Consider the following 17,547-nt stretch of genomic DNA (forward strand, 5'->3'; position numbering starts at 1 on the left):
CTCACAATACAACAGCATATAATCACTAGAGGACCATTTTCTTATTACTTGAATACTAAATTAATAACTTATCTTTTTATCTGAGTCATAAAGTATCTTTTTGCAAAAGAACAGTTATAGACAAAACCTTATATAAAAGAGGTTAATTTGTTAAGTCGAATTATTAGTCTTGAACCCAATTACCTGCAGTAACTGCTTTCCTGTAAGTAAGACTGATCATGAGCTGGTAATCACGGAAGCTGAGTAGGAGGTACATGGGTATTTAGTATGCCCTCTACTTTTGAATAATTTGAAAATTCCATTATGAAACATTAAAAAACAAACAAAAAACATTTCTCAGCAGAATGTATATACAATTTGAAAGACTGCATATTTTCTCCGAAATCCTAGGTATAGGATGCAGTATAAAGAAGTTCCCCAAACTTGTTAATCTACACACAGAAAAAATTTCATCCCTCATACGTTTTTAGAAAACAAACCTCAAGTTACACACATACATGTGACTATATGTATGTATGTATGCATGACATATGTAACAGGACACCTGTACTCATGAGAGCAAAACACAAACCAACCTAAGTATGTAATTCCCACTAGAATATAAACTCCTTGTGGGTAAGGATCTTGCTTGTCTTGCTCTTTCTTTCCTACTGTTCAACATAATACCTGATACATAACAGCATTCAATAAATATTTGTGGAATTAATAAATGGTTAGATCAAATCAACAAATGCTGTTAAAAGTGTCTTCCTAGGGCGTCTGTATCTATTTCTTAATCGGCACTGAGAGCAGCAATTTTGAAAAAAAGCAGAACCTGGAAGGCAGGCTCTGTGATATTACGTGCCTCTCCTATAGTCAGTTTCCTCCTTTGAAAAAGAAGGGCAATACCTTACCTCAGTGCTGTTTTAAGGATTAAGTAATACATGTAAAACATCGCCTGGTACAGTGCCTGCCACTTAAAGGAAAGGTGCCTTTCCTTTGCTCTTTCTCTGATTCAGATTTTTATTTATTTTTTATTTTGTTATTGTTATATACAATCACATGAGCAATATCATAGTTACTAGATTCCCCCCATTACCAAGTCCCCCCCACATACCCAGTCACAGTCACTGTCCATCAGCATAGTAAGATGCTACAGAATCACTACTTGTCTTCTCTGTGCTGTACTGCCTTCCCCGTGCCCCCCTCTGCTACATTATGTGTGCTAATCGTAATGTCTTTGATTCTTATTTTACTGGAAACTGAGAATAGTTAAAATGATAAACTTAATATCTAGGCTAGGACACAGCATTTAAAAATATTTGGAGTTGGAAAATTCTAGGTGGATAAGTGTATATCAGATTCCATAAGTTTGCACAGCTACCAACTGACAAAAGGCAGCCTTGAAATCCTGGTGTCCCACACGATATTGATCTTTTGAAACTAGCTAACTTTCCAAATCACAACAGACAATTCTATCCTATTTATGAATTTCTAAGCATGAATACTCCAGAGGGTTTTACTCTCTCCCCCCACTGGATGCTACAGCATTCATTAAGCAATTAAGATATATTCTAGGCCTTTCTGCTCTGTTCTAGCACCATCCTAGCTGTACCCCTCATTACACCTGCTCAGGAGAACTCTAGAACTCTTCATCCATGCCCCAACTGTTTGCTCTGCAGGACACTTGAGGTGAGACTCACTCAGAGGCCCCGCCTGCTGGAAGAGCACCTGTTCTCCACCGGGTTGACAGTGTCAGGGAGGCGGGAGAGCGGCTGCTTGCCAAGTGGTGCAGCAGAAGGCTGGGTGGGGGCGAGAGGCTGTGCATATAGCTGGACAGCACAGTGACGCTCTGTCTACTCTTCTGCTTGTTATCAACCATGTTTAGTCTGAAATCTCAAAGAAATTTAAAGGAGAGCTTGAGGCAAATTTACATTTATTAGAAAGCTTTCAAGAGGCTGTGAACACTGACCCCATCCTCATCTGTAATATGGGGAGAAAGATGGTATTTACTTTGTAGGACTTGCAAAGATTAGATGAGTTAATATGCGTAAGGCTCCTGCAAGTGCCAAACAGAGGAGAGTCCCCACTTTGCTAGCCTCTCCTTTTGGGCCCCAACTCCTTGCACAACATCTTTATCAAAACTTGTAGAGTAGTGTTTCTCAGTTATTTGCTTAACATACCACCTCCATGAGACTGGAGCTATTTAAGGACAAACACTGGATCTTAATGATTGCTGTGGACTCAGTACCCAACACTGACCTTGGCAAGATGTAGGTATATAATAGATGTTGGCTGAATTAATAAGCAGATTAGGGAAGCTGTTAAAAGTATTAGGTATGCTTGGTCCAGCAATTCCACTTCTGGGTATACATCTAAAGGAAAACGAAATCACTATTCCAAAGAGATAAGTTCACTGCAGATTATTTACAGTGGGAAAGGCATGGAAACAACCAAAGTATCCACTGATGGGTCAATGCATAAAGAAAATGTGGCACACTAAAAAAAAAAAGTCTTAGGTATGGTGGAGAATTAAACATACCCCTGTGAGGTATGAGACAATTTTAGAAGCACAGGAATGCTTCATGACCTCAGCTGACAATCCTGGACTTGTAGTTTTATAATAACCATCTAAAAAATGCTTATGTTTGCAGAAATTGACAAACTAATCCTAAAACGCAAATGGAAATGCAAGGGATACATAACAGCCAAAACAATCTTGAAAAAGAAGGTAGTAGACTCACACTTCCTGATTTTAAAAAAAACTACAGTAATCACGACAGTGTGCCACTAGCACAGAATAGAGAGAATGAGCAATGGAACAGAACCTAGAGTCCAGAAATAAACCCTAACATTTACAGCCAATTAACTGATTTTTAAAAGGGACCAAGAAAAATAGCTTTTCAAAAAATGGTGCTGGGAGAACTGGATAGCCACATGCAAAAGAATAAATTTGGAGCCTACCTTATATCATACAGAAAAATTAACTCAATGGATCATAGACCTAAATGTAAGACCTGTAACTATGAAACTTAGAAGAAAACCCAAGAGTAGATCTTCATGATTGTGGGTTAGGTAATGATTTCTCAGTTAACACACCAAAGCACAATGATAAAAAAGAAGACTGATGAGCTGGACTTCATCAAAACCAAAGCTTCAAAGCACGACATCAAGAAGTGAAAGACAACCCACTGACTGGGAGAAAATATGTGCAAGCCATCTATCTGTTAAGGGATTTGTATTCAGAATATATAAAGAATTCTTACAACTCAAATGATAAAATGACAAAAAACCTAATATAAAAATGGGCAGAGGGTGCACACCCTCCCCCTGTTCCTTAAGTGAGGGCTGTATGTACTGACTTCCTTCCAGAGCACATTATAGAAAGGGGAAGCAAAGGACACCATCAGCAGAACAAAAAGGCAAGCTGTGGGCAGGATGGAAGGATATATTAGTAAACAACTCGTCTGATAAAGGGTTAATATCGAAAACATATAAAGAGCTCATATGCCTCAACACCCAAAAAAACAAAATGACCTGATTAAAAAATGGGCAGACGACCTGAACAGACACTTCTCCGAAGAAGAAATACAAATGGCCAACAGGCACATGAAAAGATGCTCCACATCACTAATCATCAGGGAAATGCAAATTAAAACCACAATGACATAAGACCTCACACCAGTTAGAATGGCCACCATCCAAAAGACAAGAAATAATATATGCTGGCAAGGTTGCAGGGAAATGGGAACCCTCCTACACTGTTGGTGGGAATTTAAACTGGTGCAACAGCTGTGGAAAGCAGTATGGAGGTTCCTCAAAAAACTAAAAATAGAAATACCATATGACCCAGTAATTCCACTCCTGGGAATTTACCCTAAGAATGCAGGAGCCCAGTTTGAAAAAGACAGATGCACCCCTATGTTTATTGCAGCACTATTTGCAATAGCCAAGCTATGGAAGCACCCTAAGTGTCCACCAGTAGATGAATGGATAAAGAAGATGTGGTACATATATACACAATGGAATATTACTCAGCCATAAGAAGGAAACAAATCCTACCATTTGCAACAACATGGATGGATCTAGAGGGTATTATATGCTCAGTGAAATATGCCACATGGAGAAAGACAAATATCAAATGATTTCACTTACTTATGGAGTATAAAAGCAAAGCAAAACAGAAGGAACAAAATAGCAGTAGATTCATATATACCAAGAAGGAACTAGTGGTTACCAAGGGGGATGAGTTGGGGTAGGAAGGTGTGGGGAGAGTAAAGGGGATAGAGGTGCACAATAATTCACAACTATAATATAAGTTGGTCACCACACTGTAGTACAGCAGGGAGAATACAGTCGTGATTCTGTAACATCTTACTACATTGATACATAGTAACTGCACTAGAGCCGGTAAGGATTTAATAACATGGGTAACTACTGAAGCACTGTGTTGCACATTTGAAACCAAGAAAGGATTGTATATCAATGATACTTTAATAAAAAAGGGGGCAAGGGAAGTAACTTTACAGTGCAGAAAAACCTGACAAGCACTCCTTCATGTTTGTAGTATGTGCCTTTTATGTGATGAAAATGGCACTTTTGTGTGGTTTTCCTCCCTCAAGTCCATAACCCTGTCTTATGAGAAAAACATTAGACAAATTTCCAGTGGAGAGGCATTTTCAATAGACCTGACCAGTACTCCTCAGAACTCTCAAGCCTTCCCAAAACAAGGGAGTGTGAGAACTTCTCACCCTAGAAGTGCCTAAGGACACATGAGGACTAAATGCAGTGTGGTGTCCTAGATGGAATCTAGAACAGAAAAAGGTTACACAGGTAAAAACTAAGGAAATCTGAATAAATTACAGGCTTTAGTTAATAGTAATGTATCAATATTAGTTCGTTACCTGTAACAAATGTACCATACTGATATGTTAATAGAGAAAACTGAGCTTGGGACAGCCGGGCTAATGTAAACTCTCTGTGCTATCTGTTTAAGTTCTCAGTAAATCCTAAACTGTTCTGAAAAATAAAATTATTCATTTTCTTTAAAGTAAATGAAACAAGGGAAAAGGATTTAAATAGACATTTTCCCAAAGGTACATAAATGGTTAATGAATACATAAAAAGGCTCAACTTTCATAGTCACTAGAGAAATGAAAATCAAACCACAGTAAGATACCACTTCACACCCGCTAAAATGGCTATAATTCAAAACAATTTTATATTTTATAAAACCAAATTAAAGATTTCACATCAGCAATTAAGGGTCAATACACATTGTCAACAGGGACTCACAGAAAAAGTGGGATGCAAACTATTGTCAAAAATAAGGCGTGGTTCCCCTATATTTATCGCAGCACTTTCTACAATAGCCAAGATATGGAAGCAACCTAAGTGTCCATCACTAGATGAATGGATAAAGAAGAGGTGGTACATATACACAATGGAATACTACTCAGCCATATGAAAGAAACAAATCCTATCATTTGCAACAACATGGATGGAGCCGGAGCACATTATCTTCAGTGAAATAAGCCAGGCGGAGAAAGACAAATGCCAAATGATTTCCCTCATTTGTGGAGTATAACAATGAAGCAAAACTGAAGGAACAAAAACAGTAGCAGACTCAGAGACTCCAAGAAGGGACTAGTGGTTACCAAAGGGGAGGGGTGGGGGAGGGTGGGTGGGGAGGGAGGGAGAAGGGGACTGAGGGGTACTATATTTAGTATACCTGGTGTGGGGGATCACAGGGAGAACAGCGTAGCACAGAGAAGGGACACAGTGAATCTGCCGCATCTTGCTGCACTGATGAACAATGACTGCATTGGGGTAAGGTGGGGACTTGGACTTGATAATATGGGTAAATGTAGTAACCACAATGTTTTTTCACATGAAACCTTCCTAAGAGTATATATCAATCGTACCTTAATAAAAAATTAAAAAAATAAATAATAAATAAGGTGTGGTTTGGTAACCAGGGGTCTTCAAGTACATGGGCAATATCAAGAATTTCCATATATAAGCCCACATTGTAAGACAGGGACCTATCTTTACATTTTACAATGCAAAATGGAAACTGAACATTAATAGTGTGTGTAATAAGTGGAGAAAGGAAAATATTTGAGAGAAATAAATACCGTGGCTCCTCAGACAGTCTTCAGGGAGGTCCGTGCATGAAAGGTCTTGGGCCGACTGCATCAGGAGGGCCTCCTGCAGGAAGAAAATCCAGCGGTCAGGCAGGATGCAGAGACAGCTGAGCTAACGACGCACATTACCCTCTGAGAGACGTCTCTATGGCTCTCAGAAATTTGCTAGCAGTCCCAAGGATTGGGAACTGAAGGAAACTGCAAATCTAAAGAAATAAAATGAATTAAAAACAAACAAACCCTTCCACTTCTCTAGAATTTGAGCTTGAGAAGCCAAGTTTCCCAAGGTCCAGACAGTAACAGTGGTTTAAAAGGTTGACCTGAAGATCCAAACAAAACTCTATTCTTTAAAACCTTCTGAATCAAGAAACAAAATGCGACAACGTAAGCCTAATTTCATCTGAAAGGAAAGTACCAGGAAATGGGATGCGTCTCGGTCCTAACCATTGCAGATATTATGTGCTTGTTTTCTCCCCCAACTTCTTAGAAGGGCTATTTTTCCTTTTCCTCTCCTGCTCCACACCAGGAGGGGACAAGGGAGAACACCAGCAGTCATAGCTAGTTTCTTCCGACAGAGGAGTCACAAAAAGGGGAAAGCGCACTGGCAGAATGTGCGTGTTGTGGGCAAATGGCTTGGAGTCTAGGAAGTACCGGTTCTTTCAGGTTTACCAGCCGTGAGACACCAATGCACCAAAGAGGATGGCTGCTCACACTAAGCTTTCCTTCTGGGCCACCTCTTTTCCGCTGCCCCAAGATTAAAACTTCTTTTTTCCACACTGGTGTAATTGGCTAAGTATGAGTTTCTAACAGCACTCATCTAAATGTACAGAGAGTGAAATCATTGCTACAACTTTTGATAATTTTTACAGCACTTAAACAACAACAACAAAACAAGAAAAAGCCTTGTGAACTCTAAGCAAAGTTCTATGGTAGAAACAGAACCCAGGAGGGGGAGGGAAGATAAAATGAAGCAACACTGGAATTGAGAGATGAGGACTGGCATGGATGAAGAAGGACTATTCTTTCATTTTCTATTTGAACTCTAGTGTGGAATACTTCTGCAGAGCAGAAAACTTGAAAACAAGTATCTCCCAGATAACTCACGTGTAGCACTACCATGTTTGGGGGGTGGGGGGGGGAGAATTCTAGCATGATACTAGACCGCATTTGTTTGTAAATGGGGAGAAGAAAACGCCTTACCCACAGAAGGAATGATGGAATTAGAAAATCACCATTTGACCACCATCACAGTAATAATTATCTCAAGAAAGAATCATCAATGGATGTTAAAACTAGTGGCTAAAAAAGTTTGAATGAGGAATAGAAACATTTACATAGTCTCGAAATATCTCCCCTTAAGAAACTTGATAATTACAAAGGGGAAAACAGTAACTTCACAGTGGAGTAACCTGCAGACCCCACCTGAACCAAGCGATGGAAGTTCCCTCCCCAGGAATGAGGCTCCTCAAAGCCAGGCACCTCCTGACAGGATGCATGCGGAAGAGCCAGCATCACTTCTGTGGGATTCCTGCCCCCAAAATGCCTAACTGGCATCCAATCATGAGGAAACATCAGACAAATCCAAACTGAGGGAAACTTAATAAAATAAACGGCCTATAGTTTCAAAAGTGTCAAGATCATGGGCTAGGGAACTGCTATAGATTAAAGGAGACTAAAAATGTGTGGCAACTGAGTGCCACAAGTGATTCCGGATTTTGCCTAGACCAAAAAACTTTGCTTTTCTTTTGCTATAAAAGACTTCAGTGGGACAACTGGCCAAATTTGAATATGGTCTGTGGATTAAATAAAAGTACTTGGATCAGCTAATTTTCTGATTTTGATTAACATACTGAATATTCTTGCTTGCTGGAAAATACACACTGAAATATTTAGGCATCATGTCTGCAATTACACTTCCAAATTATTTAGACAAAAAAGCACACGTGGTAAAATGTTAACATGAGGAATCTGCATAAAGGGTATATAGGCACTCTTTGTACTATTTTTTAACTTTTCTGTAAAGTACTATTTTTTAACTTTTCTGTAAAAAAAAAGAAGTCAAATTATTTCAGAATAAGAGATGAGGTAATTTGTAGTTAGAGTTGATCCTTTCTCCAAAATGATACTACTCTCTGCTTTTCCACTTCTCAGGCTGAATGTCAGGTTTAAGATTAGATGTTATTTAGAATATTTTTTCAAGTTAATACTTTATGGAAAAGGCAGAGCGCTGGAGCAAAAGATTATGGGATGAGGAGTCAGAGCTCTGTTCCAATCTCAGCACTCCCACCCACTAATTACACAGCGCTGACAGCAAGCCTACAGGTGGGTGTAAGAGTAAGTGGGGACCACACAAACACCTAACAAGCTGTCCTGTGTGCACGAGAGCATGTTTCCTGAGAGAAGCTCCCACCACCCCATAGGCCATAGATTTTTATTACCTCTTTCTACGAGAAAAGCCAATAGGTAAAGCCATCATCACCAGTGGATCCCAATATCACCTGGAATGACTACCTTATGCTTTTCTGGGCCTACAAGAACCTCTGTAAAGTGAGAGTTGAGTTCAGATCAGCAACATATGGGTTCCCTCAGATTCCAAAGGACTCTGATGAGCATATACAATTAACCCTATTGGCTCTGGCCCCTGGAGGGGCTGCTGGAATTTCAGTCGTGCCCCACCTGCTGCTCTTAGAAGGAATCTTTAGCTGGAGTCCCCACAATACCCTGGTGAGTGCCAAGCAACTTCTTCATCCATTCACCCTTGTCCTAGGTTAGCCATGATTCTGAATAGAGGAGAGAAGCAGAAGCTAGGCGTAAGTGATTCCACTCTCCCCCTGGCCTTGCTAACTTCTCTTGAAAGGTTCTGAATTAAGAAAACCAAGTTTCCCCTCACAGAGGCCTGGAGAACCTAAAAGGTTTGAGACCTCAAATACGATCAGAGTTCACCGGGTTGAAAAGGAAACAGAGTGGGACACTGAGGTCATATGCGAAGGACCACCCCCAGCTACCACCACCACGAGTGGTGGGTGGTCTCCAGATCCGGCGGGAGCTCTATCAGTCTGGGGCCCCAAGTGTGGATAAGAGGAACAGAACAGCCGTTCTGCAAGCAAAGAACATGCAGCATAATGATCCATGTGTAACACTCCCCACGTCTTCAAGGCCAGCCCATCATATAATAAATACTTGCAGAAATTAACACATACATTTCCTTTTCCTACAATATTTTATCAGCTAAATGTTCTTTCAGGATTCCTAGAGGTAGAGTCCTAAACATTTTTCTCTACCATCTAGATTTTGTTAAATCTCGACATCTGATCATTAAGGTACTAACATTTCTTGCAAAATCTGTTTTGAATGAATCAACTTCTGAGACAGAAGTTCACATAGATCCCTCTCTCAACATCAAGTGAGATAATTGCTAAGGTTATTAGCATCTGTTAACTATATACATGAGCAATGCCCCATAATAGTGCAATCTGTTTTTCAAATTGACAGCAAACTCTGCTTTGCACATCCAACATGTCAGGCTCCTGCCCACGCTTGGAATCAAAACCAACTTTTGACATTTCTCCAGTGTTAGCAGATTTCAGGAGGGTCTTTAAACCATTCTTATTGTTCATCTGTAATCTTATTTCCCATTAAACGTTGGCTGTATGTCCTGGAAAAGATGAATTCTCTGATTCACTCCCATGAGACTAGTTTAGAGCAGGAAAAAAGTCATTATCTTCAAGAGGGAAATGAATATACACTGGGCTCCCTGGCTTTTATAAGCAGGACAGTTACAAGCTCCTCAAGGCCTGATGCATCTGGGCTGTAAACCTGAACGGTAAACAGACCCTGCTGAGCTCCCACTATGAGCTTCCTGAGTCGGAGACAGAGGTAGATGACAGGAAGGACAGTGATGGTCCCACTGCAAGATCTTTTCAGTGTCTTGCCAATGGGTTTCAGTCCCGGGCAAGTTCACTATGGATTCAATGTGACCAAAGAAATTAACAGCAAAACGTTCTTTGGGGAGAAAGGGTTTATTACCCAGCTTGTTCTCCCGGCGGCAGGTCAAGCACTAGCTCACCTCCACGCAGAGCACCGGGCCGAGCTCTCCACATAGCGCAGTAATAGCTTATTGCCTAAAGGTGTGGAAGCGGCAGCCCAGCAACAGGCCAGTTACATCATCAGGTGGTTTAAGTTCAGTGAGGATCCTGGTCAGAGGAACCCCAACTTACCCACACACACATATGCTTTTGACACACGCAATGACGGGGCCATAAGATGCAGCAAATGAGATACTTTGTACTTTCTGACTCTTGCGGAAAATACCATGGTTATGTTGATAGAGAAGAACACTGAAAATAAACCTCTGTATCTCTAGATGGATCTCTTAGTTTCCTACACATGCACATTTAGAAAGGAACAGCTGTAGAACAGTAACTTTAAATCATCCTGACAGAGCTTAAAAAGGAATTTCCTCCATGAAACTCAATTCAGACAAACAACTGATGATTCTAAATCAGGGACTGATCCTGTTAGCTGGGTGAGGCATTTAATAACATTCCCCAGCAATGAATTACCTAAAAGAACTGCTGCAATAATTAGGAGAAAGTTCTACCTTAAGTCTCAGCAATATGTCACTACTGCCTTGGGCACTTCTCCATCACACATTTTTATAAAACAGGAGATGAGAACTATGGTCAACCATCTCTGTGGGGACAATAGTGCCCTGGCAGTCCTGAAGAGCAGGTTACCGCCACCAATGTTGGCTACTGAGCATGTGAAGTTCAGGTATTTTTCACCTTTAAATCATGGAAAATAAATTATTTCCAACAAGATTTCTTTTTAAGCAAAACGCTCTCTCACAGTACTGTCAACTTCCCATAGGATCACAGACTCTTCAGGTGAGAAGAAAGCTTTATGGGCACTTAGTGCAACAGGCTTTCATTTAAGTGAAGAAATACAAATTGTATAAGACTGGATCTTTTATGAACATTCCATTAAAAAGCAAGTTTCTCCAACAGTATAAGCTGCTTCAACTGGTCAACTGCCATTGTGTTTCCTTACTTGATATCCCCTGTCCAGATATCTTCAAATATCTGTAAAAAAATGTATAGTGAGCCTTCATATGTTACAGCTAACAGTTCAGAACTTTTTCTGTGTCTGTATTGATCATGAACAAAGTACTGTATCCTAGAACCAAACCTTTATAATACATTGAGCCCAGGTATATCTACCACTATGGGGGGAAAAAAAAAGCAAACATAAAAAAGTAAACACTCTACAACATGTATCTAAGCACCAAGAAAAACAAGCAAAAACCAAACACAGTATAAAGAGTTTTCACTGTTAAACCATCTATATGGGATATTACAGACCCATCTCTTTACATCTCATTCTTAAATAAGACCCATCTTTTCCACACCCTGGCTGGTAACCTTTGCAAGCACCGTCGTTTCCAACCTTCCTCCTCCAAGTGTGGAGTCAGAACCAGACTGACTTTACTGTTCAGTTAGGCTCTAGACCTGCCGTGTCTGCTCCGCCTGTTCTCAGCTTCCCCACCTACTTCTTCTCCCCTCCCCAATGACAGAATGTCCCTGATTGAAGCACCGAACTATTAGTTAAAAGTTTCATACCTTTCTGACACAATCATAGGCAGGAAAGAATTACTTTTTGCTGCTTTACCTTTTCATGACTGAAATATTTCATGATTGGAACATTTCAACATTTTAATTGGATCTTTTAAAAAAAATGTTAAGTGCAGTCACAAAAGGACAGACAGTGTAAGTCCACTTACATGAGGTCCCTAGAGCAGTCAAATTCATAGAGACAGAAAGGAGAATGGTGGTTGCTGGGGGCCAAGCGGAGGGAGTAATGGGGAGTTGTTTGGGAAGACGCAGCATTCTGGAGATGGACAGGGTGATGGTCACACAACAGTGTGAATGTACTTAACTCCACTGAACTTACGAATAATCAACATGAACTTAGGCTTACTTACAAATGACAAAAATGGTAAATTTTACAATAGAAACAGCAAAAAAAAAAAAGGAAATAAGTTGCTTCAAAAAATTACACACATTTTATTAGTTTTCTCTTAACATCAACAAAAACCTATAATGACTTTGAGAGAGAGAAACTGAGTGAATGAAATGAATACTTAACAGAACCTGCTTGAGTTCCAACAGAGGCCAAGATACAGAAAAGTGTAAACTTCTAATTCTATTGGTGCAGTTCTTCATGAACTGGGAAATTCACCACGCCAACTCAACTGTTAAGTCCATTCAAGTCATGCCTGGAAAGCCTAGGTGGGCATCTTTCACAATTACAGCATGTTCTTACTGCTGGAGGAGGGCTCTGCTGAAGTCACTGCCTTTTCTGCCTTGACTGACTGTGATCCAGAGGGACCAGAGAGGGGTGAATAAACTAATTTCTGAGGACTCTTCTCCAAAGCTGAGCCAGTGCCTTAGCTGGTTTGGAATGAGGAACAGCTGAAGGAGAAGAGCTTTGAGGACTGCTGCTAAAGGCAAATCAAAGACTGCTAGAAAAAACACAGTTTCTGGGGATGGAAAAGAGCACCTCTGAGGTTGCTGGTCCAAACTAGAATCCCCTTTACTACACTCCTGACATACAGTCACTCGGCCTCTTCACAAACACTACTTGCCCACACACAACACAATCTATTTCTAGACTGGTCTAGGTGATAAAAAGTACCTCTCATATTGAGTTAAATTCTGCCTTCCTCTAGCAAGTAGAGTTTTGTTTTACTATTATTATTTTTGTATTTTTAAAATTTTAATTTAAAAATTAGTTTTAAAATAATTTGATTTAGAAAAAATTTCTTCTAGACGTACAAAACAATTTGCAAATATTGTTCAAAACATGTCCTGTAGAGTCTCCATCCATCTTTCCTAATGTTAACATCTTCATAACCATGGTACAATCACTACCAGTAAATTAATACTAATACAGTATTATTAACTAATCTATAGACCTTATTCAAACTGGACCAGGATGCAGTCCAGGCTCCCACAGTGCAGTCACTATGTCTCTGTGGTGTGCTTTCAACTGACAGTTCCTTAGGTATTCATCTTCCCTGACCTTGTCACTTTTGGAAGGAAAGCCCCTCAGTTTGGGTTTGTCTGCTGCTCCCTCATGTCAGACCCCCGTTACTCATGCTGAGGGCAGGCATCCCATAGACATGATGCCAGCTCTTTCCGCACATCCTCCCAGGGGGTGCACAGCTTTGGATGCCTCATTCCCCGGGAGGAAACTTCCATCACGTGGGTCAGGGTGGGTCTGCCAGGTTTCCTCACTTCAAAGTTAATAACTGTTTTTCCCCTTTGCAATTATTAAGTACCTTGAGGGGAGATACTTTGAGACTATGTAAATATTTGCTTCTCATTCAAATTTTTAGCCACTGGTCTTAATATCAATTCATGATTCTTGGTGGAGACTGATTATTGCTGTGACGGCTGCCACCATTCCTTCTATATTTATTAATTGGAATTCTTTAACCTTTCTTTTTTCAAGTTCTTTATTCAATTATTTTAATCAGCATGGGCTCATGATAGATGTTTTATTCTATGGGCTACAATTCATTACTACCGCTATCTTTTTAAAGCTCAAATCATCCTGTTTTGACCACTGGTAGTCCTTTCAATTGGCTCCTGGGTCCTTTTGGATATGTCCTCATAATTTTCTGAGCAATTCACCAATTGTTCCAGGTTTATCTTGTATTTTTCCCTGTGCCAGCCCAGGAAAGGCATTTCTCCATAGTCTTGGCTCCTTTAATTGGAAGATGTTATTTAGAAACCAAGATCTGAGAGTGCTCATTGCTGAGGTGTCATTGCTTCTAGGCCCTATCACACACATGCACACAAAACCCCGAGTTCATACAGCTGACTCCAATTCCATATCACAGGGTTCATTCTACCCCCGCCCCCTCCCCCCCCACCCCCCACCATTTGCAATTTATTTCTCTATCAGTGAGAAACCTGGCTCTCATTATTCACAATAACATTTACCTACCTGCTCAATCCTAGAATACACACAAAGCAGTTTGGGAATTGCTGAGCCACACCCCTGTGAAAAACGTATTTACTAAAATGTTTCATTTTGTTTTTGGAATTAGTGTTAGGGTTTATAGTCAAAATACTGTTTCCCAAAGTTACTTCATTACTTTTCTTCATTCCCTCTCCCTTAGTGTGCTTTTACTATTCATTTGTAACACAGTCTTTTGTAACACAGTTTGTATTTCATTTTGGGTTCCACTCATATTGGTTGTCCATTTCTGTGTACGTGCGCACCTCCCCTTGTTTCTTGCACAGAAGGGAGGATATGGATAGTTGCTTGCCCTTGACCCATCTCACTCGCAGTACACCCTAGTCTGCGGGACAGAGTCAACCACAGCAGGCTGACACTATCCTCGGGAAGGTCTCTTTGCAAGGGTGGCCCTGGCTAGGCAACTGGGAACTTAGATTTCAGGACAGTTTCCAACATTCTCTAATAAGAATGGCTCACGGAACCCATACAACAACGTGGTTTACACTGAATACGTGCTTTCCTTCCAGAAGCGTGGTATTTTGTTATGTGCCAGGCAGAGAAAGGATGCCCATGGGACCGGTCCCCAGTTAAAACTCTCAGCTCTAACAAGCATTCATGGCAGACAACCTTTCATGTGTTGTTACAATTTGTTTCCGGAGGAAACTGAGTGTGTGTGTGACTACACAGGGGAGAGGACTTGGAAGCTATCACCTGATTACCCTTGGCCTTTGCTCTATGCTTCTCTCCCTCTGCTGACTGCTTTATATCTTTTCACTGTAACTAATCTTAGCTGTGAATATGACCATATGCTGAGTCCTATGAGTTCTAATGAACCACCAAGCCTGGAGGTAGTCTTGGTTCCTGACACCTGGAAATCAGTCCATATTAGTACACAGAGACCTTCCTCTTTTATTACAGGTGCCTAGTGCTCCACATGTGCATGTACCACCACCTACTACAGCTTAACCAACTTCTCTCCTATGTGCAGACATTTAGGATGCTTTGATGATTTTTGCAATAAAAATAATGCCACACAGAATAATCTTGGGTATATGTGTTTTTATGCTTTTGGAGATGTAGATTCAGGGTACATTCCTAGAAATGAGAGTACTGGGTCAGTACGTCAGAGTGTATGTATTTTTGTTGGGTGCAGCCAAATTCCTCTTATGAAAGGTTGTATCGGTATGCATGGCCACAAGCAATGAGTGACAACAACTTTTTCCTCATAGCCTTGCCAAGCCAGATATGCTGTCATTTTTCATTTTCTCCAATATAAAATGTGGGATTTCACTGTGGCATCTTACTACACTGATGGACAGTGACTGCACTGGGGTAGGGTGGGGACTTGATAATACGGGTAAATGTAGTAACCACATTGCTTTTTCATGTGAAACCTTCATAAGAGTGTATATCAATAATACCTTAATAAAAAAAATAAAATGTGGGATTTCAGATTATTTAAAATTTGCATTTTTCTAACTGTGACTGAAGTTGACTATCTTTCCTTGTGTTAAAGCACAACACATACACACAATGAATTGTCTATTCAAGTCTTTCCTTCATTTTTCTATTAGGTTCTTCATTCCTCAACTTAAGAGTTATTTATATATTAGGGATATAATCCTTTCATCTGTGGTGTAAGTTGCAAGTACGTTCACCCAATTCATCAGTGGTCTCTTGACTGTGTTTGTGGCTTCTTGCCAACGCAGCAAGAGTTCTTATCTTGAGGTCCAAGGACGTCTGGGCCCTACAAACCTTCTGAAATGGTACGTCTGCTTTTCTGAGAAGCATGTAGCATCCACTCAGATTTTCAAAGGGTTCTGTGGCTTGGGAGCGATGAGAGCCACCACTGCCCCATGTCTCCCACGAAGCCTAACTGTGCCCAGTCAGGACTGCTTCTGTCTCAGTCCCCCAGATTCTTGAAGGCTTCGCTCACTTCTCTTGGTTCTTCTCTTTCTAGGAGCAAACGCCCAGCAACCAGCCTCCAATGGTGCACTTTCAGGTTCTGTCACTGGTGTGAGTTCTTACCCATGAACGCATCCCTGTTGCTTACACTCCTCCCATACATGACACACCGGACACTGGGCTCAGCATGAGGAGGAGGAAACAGGGTCCACTTTGGTCAGAAACCCCAACACTGACACATTCCCTGCATCCCCTTTCTTACCTACTCACCCCCAGGGCATTTTGAGCTCATCTGAGGGCTGGAAGGAGAGGGCACTGCGAATATGACACTGCCAACACGGCTAACAGCACACAACAGAGTGCGGCCACCACCTCTCAGTCCAGGTAACACGTTTCTGTGCATGAATATTAAGAGCAAATTGGCTTTTTTGGCAGCTACATGATGATGTCAATTCTAATTAACCGGCTAAAACCTGTAGGTCTTCTGTTTTTCCATAGATAAGCCTGCTTTTCTTTTTCACTTGTGTAGTTCACTTTTAGGAACCAAGTAAAACATCTTACATTTAGATCTATTAAATTTCATTTTGTTTTACACATTTCAAAGCAGTATTTATCTATATAGTGGAGTTGGGAGAGAGAAAGGGGATCGTTTAAAACAGGGAGGCAATAATCTTCTGGTTTTTAGGTTGGGAAGTATGTATATGTGTGTGTGTTGTGTTCATTATATACTTGATAATTTATATAAATCATACTTTTATTTTGTACATAATATTATGTTGGGAAATTTTCCATCTTGTTAGACTCAGTCCACCGTATCAAGAAGAAACTTTCTAGATTCTGAATCTGTTGCCTCACTTATTTAACACTATTTTTAAAAGTAGGTTGTCACAGCGTAATATCTGATATGTTACTCAATTACTATTACACTTAAGGATTCATTCATTCCTAATTATAATCTATTTTACATCATAAAAGAGTATGTATTAGATTGAAAAATAGTATCCATATATACTATGACATCTACTAACAACAATCAACTTCCCTGTGACCCATGTAAAGAAATGATGCATTTACCAGGTGGGGAATGCAGCCTTGTCCAGGAAACCTGGAGAATATGAATTTATTTGTGGACCTAGAGCAGAGGTTGGAAAACTACAGCTGGGGGTCAGGCCTGTGCTTATAAAGTTTTATTAGAATACAGTCACATTCATTTGCTTATATATTGTCTGCCTATTTTCATGCTACAAGGGCAAAGTTGAGTTGTTTCAAGAAAAACGATATGGCCTATAAAGCCTAAAGTATTTACTGTCTGGCCCTTTACAGAAGTTTACCGAACCTCTGGTCTAGGGAGCCACTGAGAGGAGAAGGTACATCTTCTAGTGCATTTGGCAGGTATATTCCTTTAGGAATTTGGGTTCGTCAGGCTAGCACAGCTCTCTCTCACCATTGGTCTAACCTACCTAATCCTTATTACTGTCCTCTAATTTCATAT

The 17,547-nt window shown here is 40.4% G+C and overlaps 1 protein-coding gene across 12 annotated transcripts in view; it reads right to left on the reverse strand.

Annotated features, from left to right (window-relative positions):
* PRR14L (proline rich 14 like) overlaps positions 1-17,547 on the reverse strand; it is a 52,509-nt gene that overhangs the window by 26,128 nt on the left and 8,834 nt on the right. For all 12 annotated transcript variants that reach the window (XR_012125894.1, XR_012125892.1, XR_012125891.1 and 9 more), the window contains one exon: positions 6,117-6,189. Coding sequence is in view for 1 of the 12 variants with exons in the window: in XM_073223695.1 (XP_073079796.1) it covers positions 6,117-6,189 (73 nt within the window). In the remaining 11 variants the exon portion in view is untranslated. The remainder of the gene's footprint in view (positions 1-6,116; positions 6,190-17,547) is intronic.

The sequence above is a fragment of the Manis javanica genome, chromosome 15, assembly GCF_040802235.1.
Source record: "Manis javanica isolate MJ-LG chromosome 15, MJ_LKY, whole genome shotgun sequence".
Classification (NCBI taxonomy): Eukaryota; Metazoa; Chordata; class Mammalia; order Pholidota; family Manidae; genus Manis; species Manis javanica.